The sequence below is a fragment of the Mugil cephalus genome, chromosome 4 (assembly GCF_022458985.1).
Source record: "Mugil cephalus isolate CIBA_MC_2020 chromosome 4, CIBA_Mcephalus_1.1, whole genome shotgun sequence".
Classification (NCBI taxonomy): Eukaryota; Metazoa; Chordata; class Actinopteri; order Mugiliformes; family Mugilidae; genus Mugil; species Mugil cephalus.
The window spans coordinates 13,966,034-13,988,716 of NC_061773.1; the positions used below are offsets into that span (position 1 = coordinate 13,966,034).

General features: G+C 42.3%; 2 protein-coding genes across 10 annotated transcripts in view; both read right to left on the bottom strand.

Moving 5' to 3' along the window:
- arhgef10la (Rho guanine nucleotide exchange factor (GEF) 10-like a) overlaps window positions 1-16,696 on the bottom strand; it is a 106,127-nt gene extending 89,431 nt beyond the window's left edge. Inside the window, exons 1-3 of one of the 3 annotated variants that reach the window (XM_047582411.1) lie at window positions 16,372-16,696; window positions 7,945-8,232; window positions 5,192-5,219 (exon numbers count right to left, since the gene is read on the bottom strand). In XM_047582411.1, coding sequence (XP_047438367.1) covers window positions 5,192-5,219; window positions 7,945-8,227 — 311 coding nt within the window. In that variant the 5' untranslated portion in view covers window positions 8,228-8,232; window positions 16,372-16,696. Of the gene's footprint in view, window positions 1-5,191; window positions 5,220-7,944; window positions 8,233-11,868; window positions 11,978-16,371 lie in introns of those variants that run through there. The other 2 variants (XM_047582414.1, XM_047582413.1) reach the window with 2 other exon arrangements.
- A 1,464-nt stretch (window positions 16,697-18,160) lies between these two features.
- Window positions 18,161-22,683, bottom strand: part of chd5 (chromodomain helicase DNA binding protein 5) — a 40,034-nt gene continuing 35,511 nt past the window's right edge. For all 7 annotated transcript variants that reach the window (XM_047582292.1, XM_047582291.1, XM_047582295.1 and 4 more), the window contains 2 exons: window positions 22,273-22,399; window positions 18,161-21,047 (listed from right to left, as the gene is read on the bottom strand). In XM_047582292.1, coding sequence (XP_047438248.1) covers window positions 20,926-21,047; window positions 22,273-22,399 — 249 coding nt within the window. In that variant the 3' untranslated portion in view covers window positions 18,161-20,925. The remainder of the gene's footprint in view (window positions 21,048-22,272; window positions 22,400-22,683) is intronic.

Here is a 22,683-nt window from a genome sequence, read left to right on the forward strand (position 1 = left end):
CCGCGCACGGTTGGATCCAATTAGACAACGTCCAAGGTATTTGGTTCGCGGCTCCTCATTACACTTGTATACGGGATTGTTTTTGAGGCTTTCACAGTATCCCATACTTCTTTCAGCCGGGCTTTCGCACGGCGCCCGGCTGAGGCGAGTCCAACAAGGTGAGAGGTCCACAAACAAAGAGCCTGTGAAAAATAAATGGACTCGGCGAGGTGCATTAGATCAGCTTCTTCGCAAGGGCAAAAGAGGAAAGTTCTGCGAGGCTGCGAAAGAGCGAAAAGGTGAAGGCAAATAAAAATAAATAAATAATAAAAAAAAAAGCTCACAGAAAAGAGTAAAAAGTAAAGTTTTACACTAAGGTTAGAAGTCTTTGTGCGTACATAAAAGAGAAGCATACGCGGCCCGTTGTCATGGTATCTTTTCTGTTAATCTTTTCACTGCTGACTGAGGTTCTCTGCGCGTAATGAAAACTATCTGTCAAAGGGGTGGAAAGTGGAGGCAGGAGCGCAGGCTGGTATCAAACACCGGCGCGCACATGTGAGCCGCGGGAGAGAAATGCTTGCCCTGAGCCTAATCGCTGTAACGAGCCAACGTGCTGTCATGGCACTGCTAAGAAAAACCCATATTTCTGCGACAACAATCACCGAGCAATTTCGGCAACATTATTCCAAAACTGCTGACAGATGTGGTGGATGTGCTGACAGTCTTCGCACCTTTATTATGGAAAGCGCTATTGATAGCTCTTCTTTAAAAGGCAGACTATTGACTAAAGAGGAAACGTGCACTCAGCAAAAATCTCTCTGCATGAGAAATTGCCAGGACCTCGCCGTCCCTTTCGTTGCGCAGACACGGTGCAGTCATTCCCGCACTGTGTGCACACAGCGGGAGCACACACACAACCACACACACACACACACACGATCACAAATGTGTATAAATAGAGAGACTCTCATTTCAGCACAGGAAAGCCCACAGGAACTGAAACCCCAAAGTCAGCTGTCAGCAGAGGTTTCTGAACACACTTCCTAGAATCACAGATGGGCAACCTCTCCAAAATCAAGGCCTTTGCATGACTTCATTGTGCAGCTCGGGGACAATTTACCCAAGATCTGAAGCAGACGACGTTGGCAATGCGAGCTAGAGAGAGCAAAATTGCATAATTAATAATAGAGCAGATATGCAGGTGGAGTTTGATATTGACCGGTGTGAGTCAAACTGCTTTGGGTATTAAACAGGACAGCCGCCCTTCAAACGCGCAGCCCGGGTTTGAGCTCGCCGCCGGGTTAAAATACAATTTTCTAATTTGGTCTCCCAGCTCAAGGGCTGAGCGTTGCGTGGGCGACTTTGACCCTTTGATCCCCGCAAAGTGAGGTGGGCAAAGAGACAGTTGCCTTGGAGAAATCAATAAACTCTCACATTATCCTTCACTGCGCACAGGCCTCGGAGCAACCCGTCCTCCTGGCCGTGTGAAAGATGACGTCTCACCTCATCTGTGTTTGGGTCATTTTACACCTATTCAGCCAGCAACGTGCACTGTGTCTATTTTACCATTCCAGTAACAAAACACGCAGACGTAGGAGCGCTCACCCCTGAATTCCACAAGCATTGCGTGTCACCTAAATCACAACAAAACCAAACACGATTTACCACTGAGTGCACAGAACATGCAGCTAGTTTCTGTTTAATGCGTGGAGGCTTTGATATATCTGCCTTTTAACGGTCTCGTACGCCCACGCAGGTGTTTGCAGCTATTCCGGCTGATTAGGACCAGTCCTTGAGTTGGAGGGAGGCAGACCTGCGACTGGAATTATGTCAGGGCTATAATGGGAATGTGCCGAGCTGAAAGGAGAGCGAGGGAGCTGTCACTCATACAGTCCTACACACCCACAGAGCCTAAAGAAGCGAAATATCTGTAATGAACCTGTGGGCGCTCCTTAGGAGTGCAGGGCTCTGGCGTGCGCCACCACCCGAACGCGGAGAGGATGAGCGCAATTTAATTCGCTGCTCCGCTCAAAAACACCGACGAATGAAATTTAAAGGCTCGAGGGAAAGAGGTCTTCACGGAAACGCGTCCCCCGTTCATAATCCACAAGCGCAAGGCTGTCGACGCTTTGCATTATGCGACGTCGCCTGCAGAAAACACTTCCATCTGGGTTTTCAGAGGGAGATACTGCAGCAGGGGGAATGTATTAATGTATTAAACAGCATTAATTCGGCATTTGATTCATGCTTCTCACAGACGGCCCCACAAGGAACAACAGCTCGCTATGTCAAATGAATATTCTCAGCATGACAGCTGAATGAAGTTGAACTTTAACAATCGCTGGTATTGTGAAGGCCTGCTCAGAGGGAAGGTTTGTTCGGACACTTCTTATTTTCTTGCAACGAAAAGTTAAAATATTAGGAGCGTAAAAGGTAAAAAGTAGAGTTGCTACAAGCTATTTTTTTTAACCCATCATTTTTATTTTCTTACTAGATCACTATGCTGAACAGAACTACCACTATTGAACTTTTAGTGATATTTACAACTTTTAATTATTATTTCCTCACAGTAACAAGCTGTAACGTGCAATCTATGGAGAATCAAATTCAAACTCTGACTCAATGGAAATATTCAACGAAAGTTAATATTAAGTTGATGTTAGGAAATGAGTTGTGCACAATGCCCTGTGATTAAACAGCAAAGACGGTGTTGAGTAAGATTTAACTTCAATGGCTTGTGCTGTTTTTTAATTGACGTTGCCTGCATCCACTTCAAGAGCAGCAACGTTGACGGAAATCTGTGTGGTCCGGTTCTATGGGTCAATACGCGCAGCAACTTGTGAATGCACTCCAAAGCAGCGTTGCCATACGAACCATTATCCTCTGCTCTGTCGGGTCTTTGTTTGAGTTCTTTTCTGAAACACAGCAGATGAAGAGATGAGGAAGCGAGGGCGACTCCCGGGCACTGACCGCTAATCCAGAATCAGATAAAACTCCCTGTAAAAGTCCAGACACCGACGCTGCCGTCTGGTTGCTTCGGACGTCGGAGAGTCGGAGGATGTTCTCTGTTCTCTGGGTTTGTGCTGTCGTAGCGGTCTGTTTCATTTTTACGAAGCCTCAAACTTGTTGCGGCTCCGTTCAGAAAATTCCCACACTTTTTGACGTACGAGTTCGGGCGTCCTCGGTCATTTTCGGCTCTGCCGGCAGCGTGAGCGGAGCAGAACGTAAACATTGAGACGTTGAGGCGCCTTTACGTAGTGGATGACGTCGACGCGCCGCCGGAAAAATAGGAAGTTGTATCTTTTTTATTATCATTATTATATACTTATTTTTATTGAATTCTGTGAACAGATACATCGTTATATGTTAGTTCTCTTATCCAGTTAATCCTGCCATTATTATGTTGAATCCTCTATGTTCGTTTTGTCACTATACAGATGAAGAGATTATAATTTTAGTCAGACTCTTTGGGCTGATCTTAATTTGTTGTTTAATAGAAAGTTAGATGCCCAATTCCGAATTAATATTGCGTCAATCTTGTCTGGTCTATCTGTCAAAAAAAAAAAAAAAAAAAAAAAAAAATAATAAGAAGAAGGTACGTTATGTATGTTATTAACTTTTCATATTAGGGAACGCTCGTATGCATGCCAGCAAATTTTCATAGCGAAGATTCAGCCGTGCTGTCTTCAAATCCTATGTGATCGCTTACCTGGACACTTCAAAACAATGAACTAATTCAAAAGCTGCAACAACTGGAATTTAAGTTAATATGATTGATAATTTATTAATCCATTTTGACTATTGTTTCGAAAACTTTATTTTATGTATGATTTCATATAATTCATATAATTCTATGAATAATGTTTTGTTTTTTTAATTGTAACTATTGAATGAAAATGCTCTGTTACTAACTTAATTTCTTTTAAGTCTATACTTTCCCTGTTACTGTGAGAGAATATTCAGTTGTATTCAATGCAATTCCAGATGGTGCTAGAAAATTCCTGTTGTCTGCTCCTAAAGGCAGAATGTGTATTGTTCCAAGGTTGATTCCTGATGACATATATATTGGTAATGTTTGCCCTTCACCAGTGATAAAGCCACTACTCATTGTATTAGACGCATTATTCAGAGAGCTATTGTTTCCAAACCTTCAGTAGTCTTCTATTGGAATAAATTATATGATGATATAGTTTGGAAAAACACATGGGTCTTGTCAAGAAAATGTATCATCATATAAGATAAGGGAGGTTAGTTTTAAAATACTGCATAGGTGCTATCCAGTCAAGACCAAGCTTAGAAAATATAAGACAACTATTTACACACTTTTCTATTTTTATGGTTGGATGATGATATGGATGATTATAGATGAAACAATATCTCACTTATTTTTTAAATTCCCAAGTTGATTCTTCATTTAAATTACATATTCAGCATGTACTATTTGGTACATATTGAGCCTAGACAAAATATATGTAATCAGCCTTCTCATAATTATATATATTATATATAATATTCATATTCACTGTTCTAAATTTGCTAACCAACGACCAGATATTGTTGTTTTTAATGCAATATTGATGTGCTGTTTAGAAAAATCTTTGTGCATTGAAACAAGTTTAAACCCCAAAGCGACCAAAACAGGAAGTTTGTGTTAAAAATATAATATTGCTTTTTTTGTATTTTGGTTTTATTTCTATTAGTTTTGAAACTGCATTTTATCCTGGCCAATTTGCATTGTTGTATTTTTCTGTATATATTTTACCGATACGAAAAAAAGTGAATTTGAATTGAATTTAGTTGCAATTTAATACTTTGATCACCACAAGTCTGCCTCCTTTACACTGAGGCAGCATGAAAGACGTATCTTATTATGCTGTAGTAGTATAATTCTGTGATGCTGCAGCATCATTATTGAGGAAATACTGTGATTTCCCAACAGAACGGCATGAGCAGCATCACTTTGTAATTGATATTACAACTTGTCGCTGTGGGTGTGACACGCCATCTGGCGTCTAAATGTTGTGCAAAGAGATATGGCGTAACATCACAGCATCATATACCTGCTGTGGTGTGCTTGGATGGAGTGCAACCATGACTTTATCTAATGGCATAATGACACAATCCTGATGTGATGTGGTGGTGACCTTATACTCTCTGCACCACCCCTTTAGTAATTTTCCCCATACTGTGATAGAAATCAGAGGCAACTTACCAGCTGGGTGACTCAGTAACTGGAACATCTGTCAAAATGAGGAACAGCAACGCATGAGACAAACTTTTCCAAAGCAAAGGAAGCACATATTTAAAAAATCACGACTATTCAGAATTTGAAAGTCATCATGTGAGTCTGTGCTGTAATCACTTTTTCCGTCTTAGGCCTGTTTAAAAACTAAAAACAATCAAAGACTAAAGCACACCAACTTACATGAAGGACACCTTCATGTATGTTTTAAGACAATACACGCGACTGGCGAGCAACGATCAACGTCCGAGATAAACATGCAGATTGGACAACTACAGCAGATTTTGCATGCTGGTATTTTCACAGCAGAGGTGCATACACTGAAGGTGCTGTTAAACAAATGGTATAATCGATTTCCTTTGAATCCCATCAGGTTAACTCATGTCATCTGGTGAGGGAGGGTTCTGAATCTCTGCTGCTCTCAGCCCTCAATTACATAATAGACCTCCACTGCACACTATTATCAAACCCATGTATTCCCCTATGCATCTCCACAGCCCACTTAACGGATTACCACACATACGCTTGGTAAAAAGCTTTTTAATTAAGCACTAATCGCTTCACTTTGTCCAACAGAACTTCTCCAAGACCTAAATCTCCCTCTTTATCTGGGCATGTATGTAATTATCAACGTCTGGTTAAGTTATCCAGGTAGTAAATATATCATACTTATATCTAAATAATTTCATCCAATTAAAAGGAAATTTAACTCTGCTCTAGAGATTAAAACAGCACACACACTGGCTGGAGTTGCCTCTGTGCTAAGTCATTGTACAGAGGCACAGTAGATAGTGGTTAATTGTTAACTCTAGGAGCAGTTTGATGACCTTCTTCATCTTTACAGGGTGGATCACATGGGTTCTGGTTACAGTATAGCGACTTTAACCACCTCATAATACATTATTTAGTATAACATTCAATCGGCTGTGTAAGTTCACACCAATTTGCAGCAGCGGAAAATGACACAGGCCGTAATCGCCATTCAACAAATTTTGTTTCAAATGTTTCATCATGTTCCACTGTTATTTTCCATTTCATGTTACTTTACATGTGTTTCAAATTTTAGCCAGGAAGTGTGGAAGGAATTTCTGATTACGTTAAACCCCTGCACCGCCACCCACTGTCCCCATACACACACACATGTTTTCACTTACTGCACTGATGAGGTCTTAGGGTTACGGTTTCACACAACAACTTCACTAGATTTAAACTGTATTTATCTCCTCAAGTATAATTTATTTGGCAGCTAATTTTAAATTAAGGATTTGAATCCAAAGCATATTATCAACAACTAAAAAAAATAATTTACTGTTAATATGAAAGTTTTCAAAGCACATACACATATTTCTATCTCTTATGTTAATATGTTATAAAAAGATGTGGATACAGAAGTAAATGTGGTCCAGTATTAACAAAAAAATGTATTAATAGTGCAGAGTTAGGCAGCATTACATATATTGCTGCATTGTAATAGAATTTGTGAGCTTGTGTTTACAACGTGGGAAGCCATGTACAGACAATTCAAACACTGGTGCTAGGCAACTGCCCAACAATACTAAAAGCATAACTATCTAACACCTTCATTTGGAATGGTAAAGACAAAATGAAAAGAAAGGGGAGTTAATGTATTTGCAGAAGCCCTAAGCGTTCATGCATTCACAAATTATTTCCTCCGTTTTCCCGTAATAATAAAGTTTTGTTTTCTCAAGTTCTCAATATAATTAATTCGAAAGATTTCCGACATCTTGAGAAAGCAAAACGTTGTTTTCCCGAGATAATGACATAAATAACTCGAGATCTCGAGAAAACAGAGGAAATTAATTTGTTATCATCAAATCACAAAATTTTCACTTAGTATTCACCATTTCTGAAAACGTTAGCTAACATGCCACAGCTCATGAACTCTGACCTTTTTAAAAATTGTGAATATCACAAACGGGGCCCGTTCATATAGACTGTTATTGTGAATAAGATAAACACTACCTCATGTAGACGCAGCAACTACCACTAAGTTAGCTACTCTTCCAAACACATAAGCTAGACATAGGAGTAGCTAACATTAGCTAACTCAGTGATGCACTGATGAACTGCTGCACTGAAAACCGGTCAAAGGGTCTCAATTAACTGGACATATTTGGTAAAGTCTGAGTTCACGATGCATTTGCTGGCATTTTCAGACATGATATAGGTGTATGGTAAGTAAATATATTAATTTAGCAATATACAGCCTAATGACCTGAGGAAAATGTGGATTTTCCAAATGCAAATGATTGGAAAATCTTCCAAACGATTTTATAACATATCACCATCAATAACTGCGTGGAGAAGTTATGTACCCCAACTTAATATCTGCCTCAGGAAATAAAATTGTACTACCTACATTGCACGTATTGGAGAAGGTGACTCATTTTATAAGATTTTGTTTAAATTAATAAATACAGTCGAACCTAGACAACATTTTCGTCATAATACGAGAGAAAATAATACCTCTGCGTGCAACTGAATAGTGCCACAACCAACCAAACAAATCATTTTGTTGTAAATAAATTCAACTCCATGGACTCACATGCCTACATCATTGTTTGTTCATCACTGCTTAAATCTCACCTAAATGATTTGAATGGCCCAACAACTCTATTATTTCTACAACTGAACCATCAAGATAGACACAGCATTAGTTTAAAAAAAAAAAAAAAACATATAACTCCTGAAAGTGTTGTCACCTGTGGAAGTATTTGGAGCAGCATCCTTGACGATCTCCTCCGGACCAGCAGGAGGTGAAGTTTTGGGAAGTTGCTCAACGTCTGTGGCTGTTTGTGATGCACTGCCTGATGTCTCACTGGCTTCTTGTTTTGACACCTGGACACATTCCGAGCTGATCCTTTTACCGTCCTCTTGAAGTTTCTCGTCATCTGTACTGTCCTCAAACTCAAACTCCTCCCCTTTCTCCTCATCATCCTCCTCTTCATCGTCTTTTGGTGGTTGCTGAGACATCATGATGGACATGGTTGCTGAAAAAGATTAGAAAGTCGAGGTTAACTAATTGCCCACTGATGAGAGTAACATATTAGCATTTTTTAACTCGGTGTATGCTATATTAGGTTACTGCTAATGTCATACCTATGAATGAATAAATACACTATATTGCCAAAAGTATTCACTCATCCATTCAAATAACTGAAGTAAGTGAGGCCAGGTATTCCATGGCCACAGGTGTATAAACTCAAGCACCTAGGCAGGCAGACTGCTTCTACAACATTTGCGGAAAAATGGGTCGCTCTCAGGAGCTCAGCGTGGTACTTTGATAGGCTGAGCAACCACTCCAGTCGTGAAATTTACTCGCTACCAAATATTCTGCAGTGTACTGTCAGGGGTTTTATACAACAATTAACAAAGTGGAAGCGACTGGGAACAAAAGTAACTCAGCCATGAAGTGTCAGGCCACGTAAAATGGCCGAGGGGAGTCAACGGATGCTGAGGCGCATAATGCACAGAGGTCACCAACTTTATGCAGAGTCAATCGCTACAGACCTCCAAACTTCATGTGGCCTTCAGATTAGCTCAATAACAATGTGCAGAGAGCTTCATGGAATGGTTTTCCAAGGCCGAGCAGCTGCATGCAAGACAAACATCACCAAGTGCAATGAAAAGCATTGGATGCAGTGGTGTAAAGCACAACGCCACTGGACTCTAGAGCTCTAGATGTTCTCTGGAGTGACGAATCATGCTTCTCCATTTGGCAATCTGATGCACCAGTCTGGGTTTGGCGTTTGTCTGACTGCATTGTGCCAAGTTTGGTGGAGGGGGGATTATGGTGTGGAGTTGTTTGCTTCAGCATACCAGGAGATTTTGGACAATTCCATGCTCTCAACTTTGTGGCAACAGTTTGGGCATGGCCCCTTCCTGTTCCAACATGACTGTGCACCAGTGCACAAAGCAAGATCCATCAAGACACAGGTGAGGGAGTTTGGTGTGGAAGAACTAACCTGCACAGAGAACATCTTTGGTATGAATTAGAGAGAAGACTTCTCGTCCAACATGAGTTTTCTGTTGGGAAATGTTTGGACCTGGCATTCACATGGATGTCACTTAGACATGTACCACCCACCTAGACCAGACCAGGCACCCCCACCCCACAGCAATGACACTCAGCAGCACTCGGCAGCAGCCATTCTTGGCAGGATGCAACCTGACACAAACACACCCACACCTCCAAATTCACGAGATTCCAAACGGGACAAACTGGAAAGACTGATCGACGAATCCCCTCTCCTCAACCCATAGGTCCCAAAGGCCCCCCATTAACAACACTCTGCTGCCAGACACCACAGGACACCCTCAGAAGGTCCACGTCCATTCTCTGATGAGTCACAACTGTTAGAGGCACAAGAGAGACCTACACAATATTAGGAATGTGGTCATAACCTAATGCCTGATCAGTGTATCTCACTATTGATCATCAAAACAAGGCAACTGACATTTTTGACAACTGTTTACATCAGATCAGTCTGAAATGTTTCAGCGACGGTTATGGGTTAAGGAGGGGCAGCCACAGAGAGCTGTTAGTTAAAGAGCTGCAGGCAAAAAGCTGCACACCTCCAAAGGTAACAGACTCGTTGCACTGAGTCAGATGGTTTGGCTGACTCATGCCACGTGCAGCATAAAATCAGGTCAGAGGGGAATTTTTGCCTGAATTCTTTATTAAAATGACAGGTGTTTTTTCTTCTCATTTGCAGATCTCTGTGATCTGTAGTGCTGAAGAGCTTTTTGCTGCTTACCACCACTAACTAAAAATTTTGGAGCTGAACAACTTTTGTGCAGACATTAGCCGTGTTGTTTTAATTCCCTACCCTTTCAGAGAAATTCCTTGGATAACAGCAGAAAGACAAATGGACTGGGAGACCGAAATCACCTCTCACCCATGTAAACATACCAAAGCGGCTTAACAAAACAGCAACACATAAAATACAGCTGAGATATAAATCAATGTTGTACAAAACCAAACTGAACTGAACTGGAATGAACCGTAGAGAAGGTCCCTCAACACATGGAAACAAACTTTGATGTTATGCAGCGCAAAAAAAATGGCATAAACTGGAAACATTAGCTCTATAATTGGGTGCAGCGACAGTAACATAAGCACAATGTAATCCCAGCACCCTCTACATAACATATGGCCATGACTGTAAGTTACGTTAAGTCAGAGGAGGCTTAGTGAAGAGGATTAATTGACACAACCCCACACTGAAAACATGCTCCCTAAAATTACAGACCTCATAAGGCATATTGATATTTTAGATCTTTATAACGAAAATGATAATGTATCAATGAAGGCAAACATGCACATAATGTGTCACGCCGCCACCCATGCCGCTTCCTCGACAAACACCTTGGTCATTTGCAGTCAATCAGATTTGTTGATAGCATATTTTCAAAGTGGAAGTTTTGTGACACACGTTACCTCAAGGTCTTAAAACGCTGCCCACAATTATTCCACCCAGTGGGGATTTTCTATGACATGCACATTCTGTTGCTACACGTCAGTATACCACTCCTGATTGCTTCCAGTGCTGGAACTCCGCGGGGCCGGCTAGGGCAGTTTGTCAGGCCCTTTTTGGGAAAATGACAGGATAAAGCCGAGGCAGCCGAACGTGTGACGACTGCTCCCCTTAAACACGTTATTTGAGGACTGTTAAAAGGATTTGCTGGCACTTTTTGTCCACCCTGCATGCAAGAGCTGTCGTAACGTCTGTTACAGCGCCCATTTGCTTTTACTACTTGCTGACACCTCAGTTTGGACGCGATGTTTGATTGCCCTCATGTTCAGGAACAGTTAAGCGTGAGTTCTCCAACACGAACAGCCATAAGAATATTTTGTTTGTTCTATCCTCCTGGCTTCTCCCGTGCATACGACAGAGTGAGTCAGAGAACTCAAGTAAGGACTACTTAACAAGGAAATACGGAGGAATTTCCTTACTAAAAAGGAATCAACTTTGAAGATATCCTGTTGATTTGTCTAACTGAATCCTCATGACAGTTTTTGATTAAGGTCTAAATATATTTTTACACATTCTGAGAACTGTCCCTGCCCCTGTGTGTGTCTATATAGTATATGAACACATAAATACAAGTATGACGACTTAAATTGTAAACCCAAATTATGCGTAAATGTGCAAATGCTAGCTGTATAAAAGACTCTTAAGAAAGTCATGTCCACAGACTTCTTTGCTTGTTTACTACTCCAGCCTTTGGACCCATTTTCCTCCTCTGTACCACAAATACAGTTTCTCCACTCGGCCCACTCATTGGTCAAATCAACAATGACTCTTTTGTGGAGGGTAAACTTCTGTCCTCAGAGAGCATTGTTTCTGCATTCGTCACGGCAGAACTGATTAGCTCACAGGTCATTTGGGCCGTGGCCGTGCGGCCTATGGTATGGCTTTTATAAAACTGGAGGAAAAGAGGATTTTGTCAGATGAACGTGGCACTCTGTTTTGTTTTCATGGAATGAATGAATGAATAAATGTTCAAAAAATCCGTATTGCATCGCGATGATGGAGATCCAACTGAAATTATCCCATTTAGCAGAGTGGCTGGCTACCTCCACACCTGGAGTGGAACTAGCTTTCACGCTTAAAAATACCCACCTCCGGTTTACAATGGAGACCTTGAGTGACATCCTTTGAGAGAGGGCATTTGGACCAGCCATAAAAACAGAATCCAGCTTAGGCAAGCAAAGAGTCCCATGGGTGGTGCTGCAGCTATTCTTGAGGGAAAAATAAGATACATCATAGAATAGAGATGAAACCAACTCCTACACACCCTGTCCCTGACCTACATAAAGCTCTGAAAACTCCCTCATCGTGTACCAAGTGTGGTAATAAGTGGAGGGATGTTGAGTGTGTACACTTCTGTGGATCTAAGGCGTGTCACACAATTGCAGCGTGTGAATATGTCTGAAAACTTCAAACGGCTTATTGTCTTAAATGTAGCACTTCTTGGATTAGTATATTTAGCTATGTTTTCTTGTACTTCACATCTTGTGCATACTTGGCATTGATGAAGCATGATTCCTCTGATCCGTGTTGTATGGTGCTTTATGTCACAAAGAATTTAGGATGTAGAAAAAAAAAAAAAAATGAAACTAAATGACAGGGTTTGAAAACAGAAGGAAGAAAAAAGGGGTTTCCAAACTGGATTTAAGGCTTTCATTAGGGATTTTGAGAAAGTCATACTTAGTTCTGGCCAGTGATTCACATAAAGCTATGTTTGACCAACTGTAAACAAACCTCGAGCCACTGGTCAGTGGCGGTCGGACATCTCAATATACAATGGATGAGAAGAGCAGCTGGTGACAGCTGAATAAACACCATTGGAAAATCTAACAGAAAGTCACTGACAGCGTCGCTACTTTAATGCTTTCCTCTTCAGAAAGTGGCGCAAAAACACTCGACAGACAATGAAAGACTAGCAGACCATTGATAACAACAAACAGTGCCAGGCGCAGACGACTCTGCCTCTGGCACTCCTTCTTTCTTCAGCGTTTCTGTTGACTTCCTATCAAGAGCTCCGAATGGGAGGCGGCCAGTTTAGTAACTGCAAACTGCTCCCCGGGACCAGACAGAATAAGACTTACTCTGCTTGGAAGACAAAAGGCGTAACAATCTGAGCAGGAGGCAGTTCACACACATCTCATAGATTGACGTATACACAGATGATACCGAATTTTATATTTTAAAAGTGATGGATGTTACATTTCATTTTAAAGGAATTAAAGAATGCGTGCGCCATCTCACATCAGTAATCACAACATGACAACCGGGTTCTATATGCACTTTGGAAACAGTTCATTCCTACCTTTCCCCAGCTCTGCTGCCATGCCGCCACTGTCAAGACATGCAGGGATGAATTATTCATTCAGGAACCAGTCTGGCCTTCACATGCCCTCTGGTGTAGAGAGCAGCTCCACTAATGCAACTCCACAACAGCAGTGATACGTTAGTGATGTCAAATTAATCAAGGACACAGTGGGTGTAACCTCTACTTCCCATCTGTGTTTAGAACACAATACTGCGCCAAACACAAGTGTGTGCTCTATTGTATTGGGAACAGACGAATAAATGTGTTTGTGTTGATCTTTTTTTATTTTTTTTATAATTCTGGCACTCGGTTTTTAAACAAATAAGTCCAAAAATATGTGACACAAAGTCATCGCTGTATCTCCGGAGGGTTGAAATGGCTTGTTTATGCTAGTTACTACAAAATACTTTTCTAGTAGTTTCAAGAGTTTCTGGGTTTCAAAGCTGCTGGTTCAACTATGCAGTATTGCTCATTTTATTATGGTACCCCCACACACACCTTGCCTTCATCAGTTAGAGGTTAATAATACATCACAAGGTGGAGTCTGTGACAGAAACACATGTAGACAAGGAGAAGTGCCATCAGCACTGCTGGGGGAAAGCCATTTGGAAATGAAAGGAAGTAATTAGTTAGTCAAAGAACTACAGGGACTTTTTAATCAATGTCTATTAGGCGTCTTATTCTTGAAGAGTACGGCCAGCAAAGTCGTCTCTTGAACCCCTGTTAGACATTTCCGGCCTGTCTCCACGCTATCAGTGGTTCTTCCGATTTAGAATAGCACTCCCATAGAGCTGCCAAACTCACAAGAAAGGGACCAAAACTATTAGTGCTGTGTTGGCTGCGCTCCAAACTTTGCCATAGTGCAAACGACTTTCAAACTCCCACTCCCAAGGGATGATACGGGAGAGCTGGAGGAAGGCTACCTAGGGACAAGCATTAGGTGAGGATACTGTGAGAGGTGAAGGGGCAGGTTCATGTTATTTTTCTAAAAAACAACTTTGAGCAGCTGTAGCTGCAGCAGTTGCTGCGACACGCTGCTCAGCCACAGAGGTCATTAAGGTGCCACAGAACCCACTCGCCACTCACCTGAGGCAGCTTGTGTCAAAGCTGTTTAATGTTACGTATGTATTTTTAGATTTGGTGTCACCAGTGTCCATCGCAAAAACAAACATCCAGAAATCACTCACAACTTTAACAACACACAAAGAATAATCCTCCAGAATAAACAGCAGAACCTGTCTATAGATACATGGGAGCATTGCAGATAGAGACTATAAGAAAGAGAAACTAAAAACCGTTTCACAGTATAATCGAATTAAGGCAATAAAATGGACAAATAACAGAGGATGTTGGGAAACAGAGTGCTATTGTTTCACTTTGTCTGAGGGGGTCCTAAAGTCTCAGACCTTAAAAAAAAACACTTTCCAGGATGTTCAACACGTTCCAGTCCCAAACAGGGATGTCGTCATAGTTAACTTTCCTACAGTCAAGATTTCCAACAACAGTATTAGTAGAATACCTCTCAAAGTTGTTTAGTTGTCCAGAGATACATTTTTTCAGCTTTGTATCAAAAATATGTGTGCATCCTTATTTCCAGTTCTCAATCTACGGCTTTTGGATGAACTTTCCTTTGAGCAGGTGTCAGCCTCGTCCAACCAATTCGTCCAGACCACAAAATCACCACAAAGAAGTCGAGTTGGGACCAAGGGCAGAGAACGACAGTAGCTGCACAACATCTCAGACCTAAACAGACTCCAACAATTCACATTGTGCAAGGTGCATTGCACAAGTTCTTTGATTCCCACCACCGTGTGCTGCTGTTGCCTTTGGCGTCAGCGTTGACATTGTGTTTGAGGTTTGCCACTGCGTAGCTTGGGGCACAGCAGGGGGGCGGCTGCCTCTTTGATGTTCTAGTCAAATCACATATCGCATGTGAGCACATATTCCTCAATGAAAAGTGCTCAGCGTTTGAAATATCACGCACTGCTTTTAATGTTACTCAAATCAAACGTCGCCTACAATGCGAACTCAGGCCCCCGGATACAAGGGGACGATGGCGAAGATGAAGGTTACCAGTGGGGCTGAGTCACAAGTCTGCTATCAGAAGAACTCCCATGAAACCAGAGAAGTCGTGTTTGGGCGACGTGATGTGACTGTGACAAAATACTGGAGATAAGCCTCCACTTGCAAACATTCCTTCTACGGGTTAATTATCTACCGGTCTCAGAGGAATGTAGTGAACGTGTCATACGGTGCACCGGCAAAACATTTAGCCGGCGTGTCACCGCCATTAAAGGACCGATTGTGTAGCTGAGCCGCCAAGGCCTTACATGTGTACATATGACCAGCATGGTGGTTGAATGTGTGGCAAAAGGAAGAAGGTTCCCAATGACAGTGGAGTCTTTGTGGTTGTCTCAAGCCGTCCGTACCCTGGTTATGAGGGCTGGACTGTGACTAAGGAGGAAAACATCCCATACAGTCAGTCCATGGAGTTTCTTGAAAGAAAAAAAAAAGGACTCTTGGACATCCGGCGAGGGAGGCAGAAAGAGTGGCCAAGCTCAAAATGCAAATTACTTGGTCAGAGGTCCCTTAGCTCCCCTCTCTCCCTCTCTCACGCCTCTCCTCCCAGTGCCCCCCCCTCTCTCTATTCTGAGGAGAGTATAGAGGCAGCGTGAAATCCATCCTGGGAGGGGCTATTGTACTCGAGGAAGCAACCGTCAAAGTGGAACGGCTGAGGCCGGGCCCAGGCCAGGGAATCTCTTTTTATAGCCTCGGGCACTGGGAGGGCTGTGCATTGCAGCTGAAAAACAGCCGGCCAGAGGTGTCTGTGTAGAGGATGAGCCACCGACCCTCCGCTCGTTCCTCCCGGTCGTGTCTCAGGAACTGCTGCTATCATAACAAGGCCTCGCGCTCTGTGTGTCCCCTGCCGGCTCTCTGAAGCCGGCTCAGGCTTAATCGCCCGTGATGGTGTGTACTCTGTCAAAGGGCCACACTGGCGTTTGCCATCCACATCTTCTGCTCTCCTCCACCACCTTTCCCTGTCTTCTCAGCTGCCCCCTACAGCTGCCCGGACTGAGACACACACACACACACAGACACACGCACACACACAAACTAGCACACCCACCCCCCTCCTGACTCCATCAATGGCCCCCTTGGACAAAGCTGCTGCCTCTGCAACATGCTAACCGTGCTGAGAGTGGGGAGGGAGAGAGAGGAGGGACAGAATAAAGGAAGCACGGAGGGAAACTGCTTGGATGACAACAGATACATATATATACGCCTCTCACCTCCTTGTCCTCAGTAGTAGTGTGTCCGCGGTGAAGCTTCAGGCACTCCCCGGTGACCCTTTAATCCTGGTAGCCTCCCATAAACTCTTTTACCACGCCACCGGTTCCAGCACACTCATCTTTATGGTGTCCTGCGAGGGCTGCAAGTGGCTGAACACAGATTGGAATTCTCCTGTGCTGTTTACTTTCCCACAACTTCTTCCCTGCAACCGTGTACACTAGCAGCTCTATGAGGTAACCCTCTTTGCTCCCGCCCCTTTCTCTATGCCTCCCCTCCCTCCTATCTGGCTCTGTTCCTCCCTCTATCTCCCCTCACTGTCCCTCTCTTTTTCATAGCCCCCCCAACCCCACCCCCAACCCCCAACCCTCGGCCCATCCAGCCTCGCTCTATCCTTTTCTTTGGTTTTCTCCCTCCACCCACTCCGCAGACCCCTGCTGCTGCCCAGACAGCAGCACAAAGCAGGCTGAGGGCTTTCACACGCAGCCGGCCAATGGCAGAGGGGCAAAGTCAAGCTCGCAGCCAATGGGAAGCCTAGGGGCTGGTGTTTTAGCCAATCAGAGGGCGCGCTTGGATCAAGTGGGCTGGACGGAGGGAGTTTAGAGGGGGGGGAAATGTGTCACAGCACTTCCGCATGGAAGTAAGGTGCCTCTGCTTGAGTGAGTTGCTGAGATTTCTCAGTCACAGCTGAGATTTGAAAATAGAGACGGTTTTGTTTTTATTTTTCGTTTGAAATAAATGGCCAGAACACTTCAAAAAATATATATGTGATTTGCACTGATTTTCCCTAGCATGTTCTTCATGTTTAAATTGAAAATGTAAATCATATTGCAGTGTGTTGTCCAGTGAGTGTCAGTACGAGAGAAACGTGTGTTAAATGGTGGAGAAACTGTTCATTGTCACCTTCAGTGTATTTTGAAGTGTCTGTAAATAAGAGATTACTTTACTTTCAGCACTCTATTTTCCAGTTTATACATAAGTTTGTGTAAAAAAAAATATATATACAGTGATTTTTTAGTTGCAGGCAGAGAAGAAGCAGCAATAATCATCCAGAAATGATCCATAAAAAGATACAGTTTAGCGCTTTATCACTGGGTGACTTCTTTTAAATAAACTATGCTATGAACTAGCTATGGCGTGTGGTCAGATCACATTACACAAACGTCTGAAGTCATAATTTAACTTCACTGGACACCATTATAATCTGTGAAATGCATGCACACTATCAGAACCGTATTATACTTCATTTGGAGCAGACTAGCCCTTGTCATTACTGGTGCACGATGCTGTAACCGTTCTCTTATTTTATTTACATCACATATTATCGGCCAGCTTAATCTGTAGCAATGCCCTATATTATGCAATCTATTAAAATGATCATATTTTGCACGTAAAATCTTTCACTAAAGCTTTAATTTAGTAAATGTGTCAAACGTAATGGAATGAAGAACATGACAATATAGCTCCTGTCAGTGGAGTAGAAAGTACTAAGGATACTCATGGGGATTTTATAAAGTATCTTCTCTTGCATTGCTTCTCTTTATTTTTTTTGCTTCTTACTAACTACATGGTTCTATTTCTGCCCCTAATCAGATTTAAGGCCTCCAGGCTCATGAAGATTGAGACGTGCGGGACACAAGGTACTGCACGAGGTCAAGACGAGAATGTCATTCGCTTTGATTCAATTTGAACTCCTCGACTCAGTTATTGACGTCCATGTTTTTTTCATTTGTCTGCAGGGTTCACTGCAGGTGAAAAAAAAAAACAAACAAAAAAAACAATCACAAAGTGTCACTGTTGTCCAGAAGATTTATTAAAACACATTGAACAAATACACAGAATACAAATAAAAGGATGACAATTCACTTTTTTTTTTTTCATTCAATTGCTATACAGCACAAATATCAGAACCATAACACTGCTTGGAGCTCATTGTCTGTAAATGCTAGATACACTACCGCCTCCCGAGAGTGAACCGTCCTATCAAAACGCTTCACATGCTGTGCATTCACTGCAACAAAGGTGCCTTTTATCAGGGTCTTTTGGTAGCTTTTGAAGCCACATTGATAAGCATGTACATACATTGTTAACATATTTATAATATTAGACTGAAGCCTCTTTTTAAACAGACATTACATTCATACTGGCTTCAGTTTGATTGCATTTCATTGGAGTATTGTTTTTCGACGTCTTCTCGCGGTCACCGCTCCAGAGGACATGATTTCGATTGATGAGCGCGTACTGCGCACACACCAGTTCTATGGCAATCGCATCCGGTCGACATTCATCTTAATTTTTTTTTTCAGTTTCATACAAAAATCTATATGACATGGACTTATCTCTGAAAAATCTTTCAAGTATTTACATGTTTCTGAGGTTCTATCTGTCAACCTAATACATGTCGTGGTCAAGTAGTTGATGGTGCGAACAGAAACACGCTAAACGAAACGGCACTAAATAACACTAACAAAGAGGAGCATTTCGAGGTCCGCCTCGTGGTTCTTTCTGGTGGCGACGTTCAGAGTCGGGCCGAGGAACAACGACGCGGCGAGGAGGTTGTCGTGACACAGTCTGAGAGCACCTCGGGACAATCATTTGAATTGGCAAAAAGAGAGTAAGAAAATACACTCACCAGCTTTTATACAACACCACCTCTCCACTGCAGATAAGTCGATCACAATCGCCATCCCATCTATTTCGAATAAGTGCTGTGGCAATGGCAACAACAATAATAATAATACAAACTGTTAATGCCACTGGTCTTTGGAAAAGAAACAAAGAAAAAGAGGAAAAGAAACGGATAAGATTTGCAGTTCGCGCCCAAACATTTCAGCTTTCGTAGAAAATGAAATATAGCAAGGCTGAATTTATAAAAGATTGTTTTACTTGGTGGACATTCACTAAACCACGTGTTTATAGTTGATGGACTAGATATGTAGCTACACCAACGTGCCTTCACTGCAGGTAAAGCAAAAGATGACACCGTACGACCTACGCAGGACTGAAGGAGGTGAAGACGTCGCCGTCGACAACGCTGTGCAACATTGGTCCTTAAAAAGCTGATTACACAGAGAATATTCCTTTAGATGTGTGTTCAGGCTGCGACTGCACCAGCCGCAGTCCTCACCTCTGGGGAGGAAATAAAACCGCATCAAAGAACAAATCACTCTGGATCGCCTCCTTTAACGGCACCTAGTCACCAAATGCAGCTGGTTTGTTACCTTAGCGTTGAGAGAAGCAATCAAAAGCTCAGTTTGCGTCAAATACTAAACTTAAGGTGGCGCCGCACCGCGAGCACATATGTTCTTATTTAGTCCTAGCGATTAAAAGGGAACTGAGAAAGTACCTGGGATGTAAGAGGGGAGAAAAACGCCACCCTCCATTCAGGACTCGCTGAAGCCCTGTATGTGGATGCGGACCAGATCAGTTCCTGTTTATAATGAGGTCCCACTGGTTATGGCCCCAGGGTTAAGCTCTACAGCCACTACTAACATTCAGATATAGAAAAAAACCACAAATATTGTACCATACACAGAAATACTTCTCTAAAATGAATCAAAAATCCTTTCGTCCGCTCCCAAAGAGTCCCCTACTCCACTCTTCCGTTTTTTTTTTGTTTTGTTTTGTTTCTTTCTTCTTTTTTTTTTTAATCCATGTATGAATACGTATGTTCACTATCATTAGACCTATGTGAGGTAAAATAAACAGCAGTCTCTGAATATGTACAGTACGAGAGGCCAACCCGTCACAGGTATCTGCAGTCACGTTTATCTGCAGGTTGAGCAGAAATGACTTTCTCTAAACGACCAGCAGGTGGCAGTCTTTAGAGGATTCAGGCTACTGCATACATGTGAAATGTTTTTTGATCCTTTCAAATCAATATTTTATCCACCGGTTACAACATGAATGACAAAAAACACATATTCATCTAAAGTGACAATACTGACCCCCCCTCAGAAAAAAACAACCACCTGTCCGACCATGACCGAAGACGTCCTCAGTTTCTCTCCTTTTCTCGGGGAACAAGCTCCAGAGGGGCGCAGTCACAGTGTACAGTGATGAGGCGAATGGATAAAAGCAACAGGGCGCACGCTGAATGAAAAAGTCGAGGCCAGAACACACATTCCGAGATCAGAATGAGGCCCAATCGAGAGCATCGGGAACTCAACTAAATTGGGTTCCTCATTGTAGTGCAGTACTGAAAGAAAAAAAAAATCCTCTTTATGAAAAGCTGCTTCGTTTTCCCTCCTGATCCCCAGCTCCCCATCGCAGGTAAAACAAACATCTACTGAAATACTTCTATAGGATCCTTGAAAGATAAAAGTGCAATTGTTAAGATAGATACATTTGCATTAATCAAAAAAGTTAATTGCCTCATCCACAGACAGCTTGAATTGGTAGGTTTTGAGTCAAGAAGGAGCTGGAGGAGAAGGAGGAGTAGGAGGAGGAGGAGGAGGAGGAGGAGGAGTGTGTCGTGTAACAGAGGGGCAGCAGTCATCCATATAGATTCCATCCCTGGGAGTTTCTGACCCGCGGTCAGTGTGTCAAGAGCTGCTCTAATCCTCAATACAGATGACATCACTAGGTTTTCCTGACTTGAGGTCAGGCGTCGCCACGTCTCTCAAGGAGTCCAGTGACTTCTTGTCCAGATGGCTTGTAGGGGGGCCATTGGAGGACACTGAAGGGAGGGAAGAGATCTAAAATTTAATTGCATACTATCACAGTATGTGTTTTCTTATTAGATTTTCTACACACAATAACGTACACATTTAAAAATACAATTCAAAGCTAAGTGCAAATTTCTCTCTGTATGCAGCTGTGACATAGCAAAACTGAACCAGGATGAAGGTTTTTTTTAAAAAGGAGGTATGTGCATACTACTTATAATTTAGGGCTTAATGTCATTCTGCATCTTTGTTTATGTCACTGATAAATTTGGTTAATCTGGAGGCCACTGCGCAGAGCATACTCTCTGTCTAGTTTGCTACAGCTAAGTTTATTATTATTATTATTGGAATTTGTTGCCATGGCGATACAGGCTGCAAGGGCTGTGATTGGTCCGCTTGGTAGTAACATATTTCTGCTTTAGTATTTCCGGCTGCTGCTCCATTTCCGCAAAAAGCTCACAAGTATGCTGTAAATGGCTCGCACCACCGTAGGCAACGTGCGTAGGTTTACGCCGTAAACACTCTAAACGAGCCTTAAAGCTGCAAGGACACAGCATTAATCGACCGAGCGCCAGTCGCATACGTCAGTTTGGAATACGTCTACACATGGAAGCGCTTATGCTCAGGAATGCACATATCAAACTAAGTGACAGAATTTCCATTGACTCACAAACTTTCGCGGATTAATAATTCAGCGACATTTCCAGTAGAATCAACACAAGTCAAATCAAACACACTAAATATGCTAATTAATTACAGAATATAGTAAACAACACGTTTCCTAATTAGGTCGACGCTGAATAGTATAAAAGTAAAGCTAAAGCTTGTTAAAATATGTCATTATATGAGAAATGTTTGAGCGAATAAAAGTTTAAGAGTCCAAGAATTATTTAGTAATAAGTTAACTAAAGGATTAAAAAAAAAAAAAAGCTGGTAAGTAAAATCTCATTATTATGATTAAGAAATGATGGGACATTGATACTGATCACTGCCATCTAATTTAACTTGCGTAGTTTGTTTAAAAAATATCTGCCAGGAATATAAATCAGTGTTGTTAAAAGTGAAGCCTCTCTAGATATCTGCTTGTGAAAGATCTGCTGCCTGCCAAACATAATTCACTGCAAATGACTCCCTTCAGTCTGTAACTCCAGTTATCTAAAGTTGAGCTGAACGGACAGCCTCCCTTTTCCGCTTGCCTTGCGTCACCTATGATCTACAGCAAATGGTGAGCGTTACCGCTGACGTAAGGTCCAAGAGGCATCTGACTGTAGTTGACCATGGGCTGTCCGCCCGGTCCCCTGAATCCCCCACCGAAGCTGCTGCCGTACATCTGGGAGCAGCCGAACCCTCCCTGGCTGAAAGGCTGGAACAAACACCGGAGAGATTAATTATCCAGCTGAATGCTAGAAGGTTACATCATTGATTTACAGAAAAATAACACAAGGGCAATTATCTCCGTGATTATAGCAATGCAGAAAGCACCCAGCGAGTGTTAGTGCTGCTACGACACACGAGTCTGAGCTGCCACTCAGGAAATTTGCAGGAAAGTTAGCGTATAACAAAAAAAAGGAGAAAGGAAGTTGTCTTTTCCTGAGTGCATAACAACCGACAAAGCGCCGTCAGGGCGAGCAGCCAGTCGGACCTCAC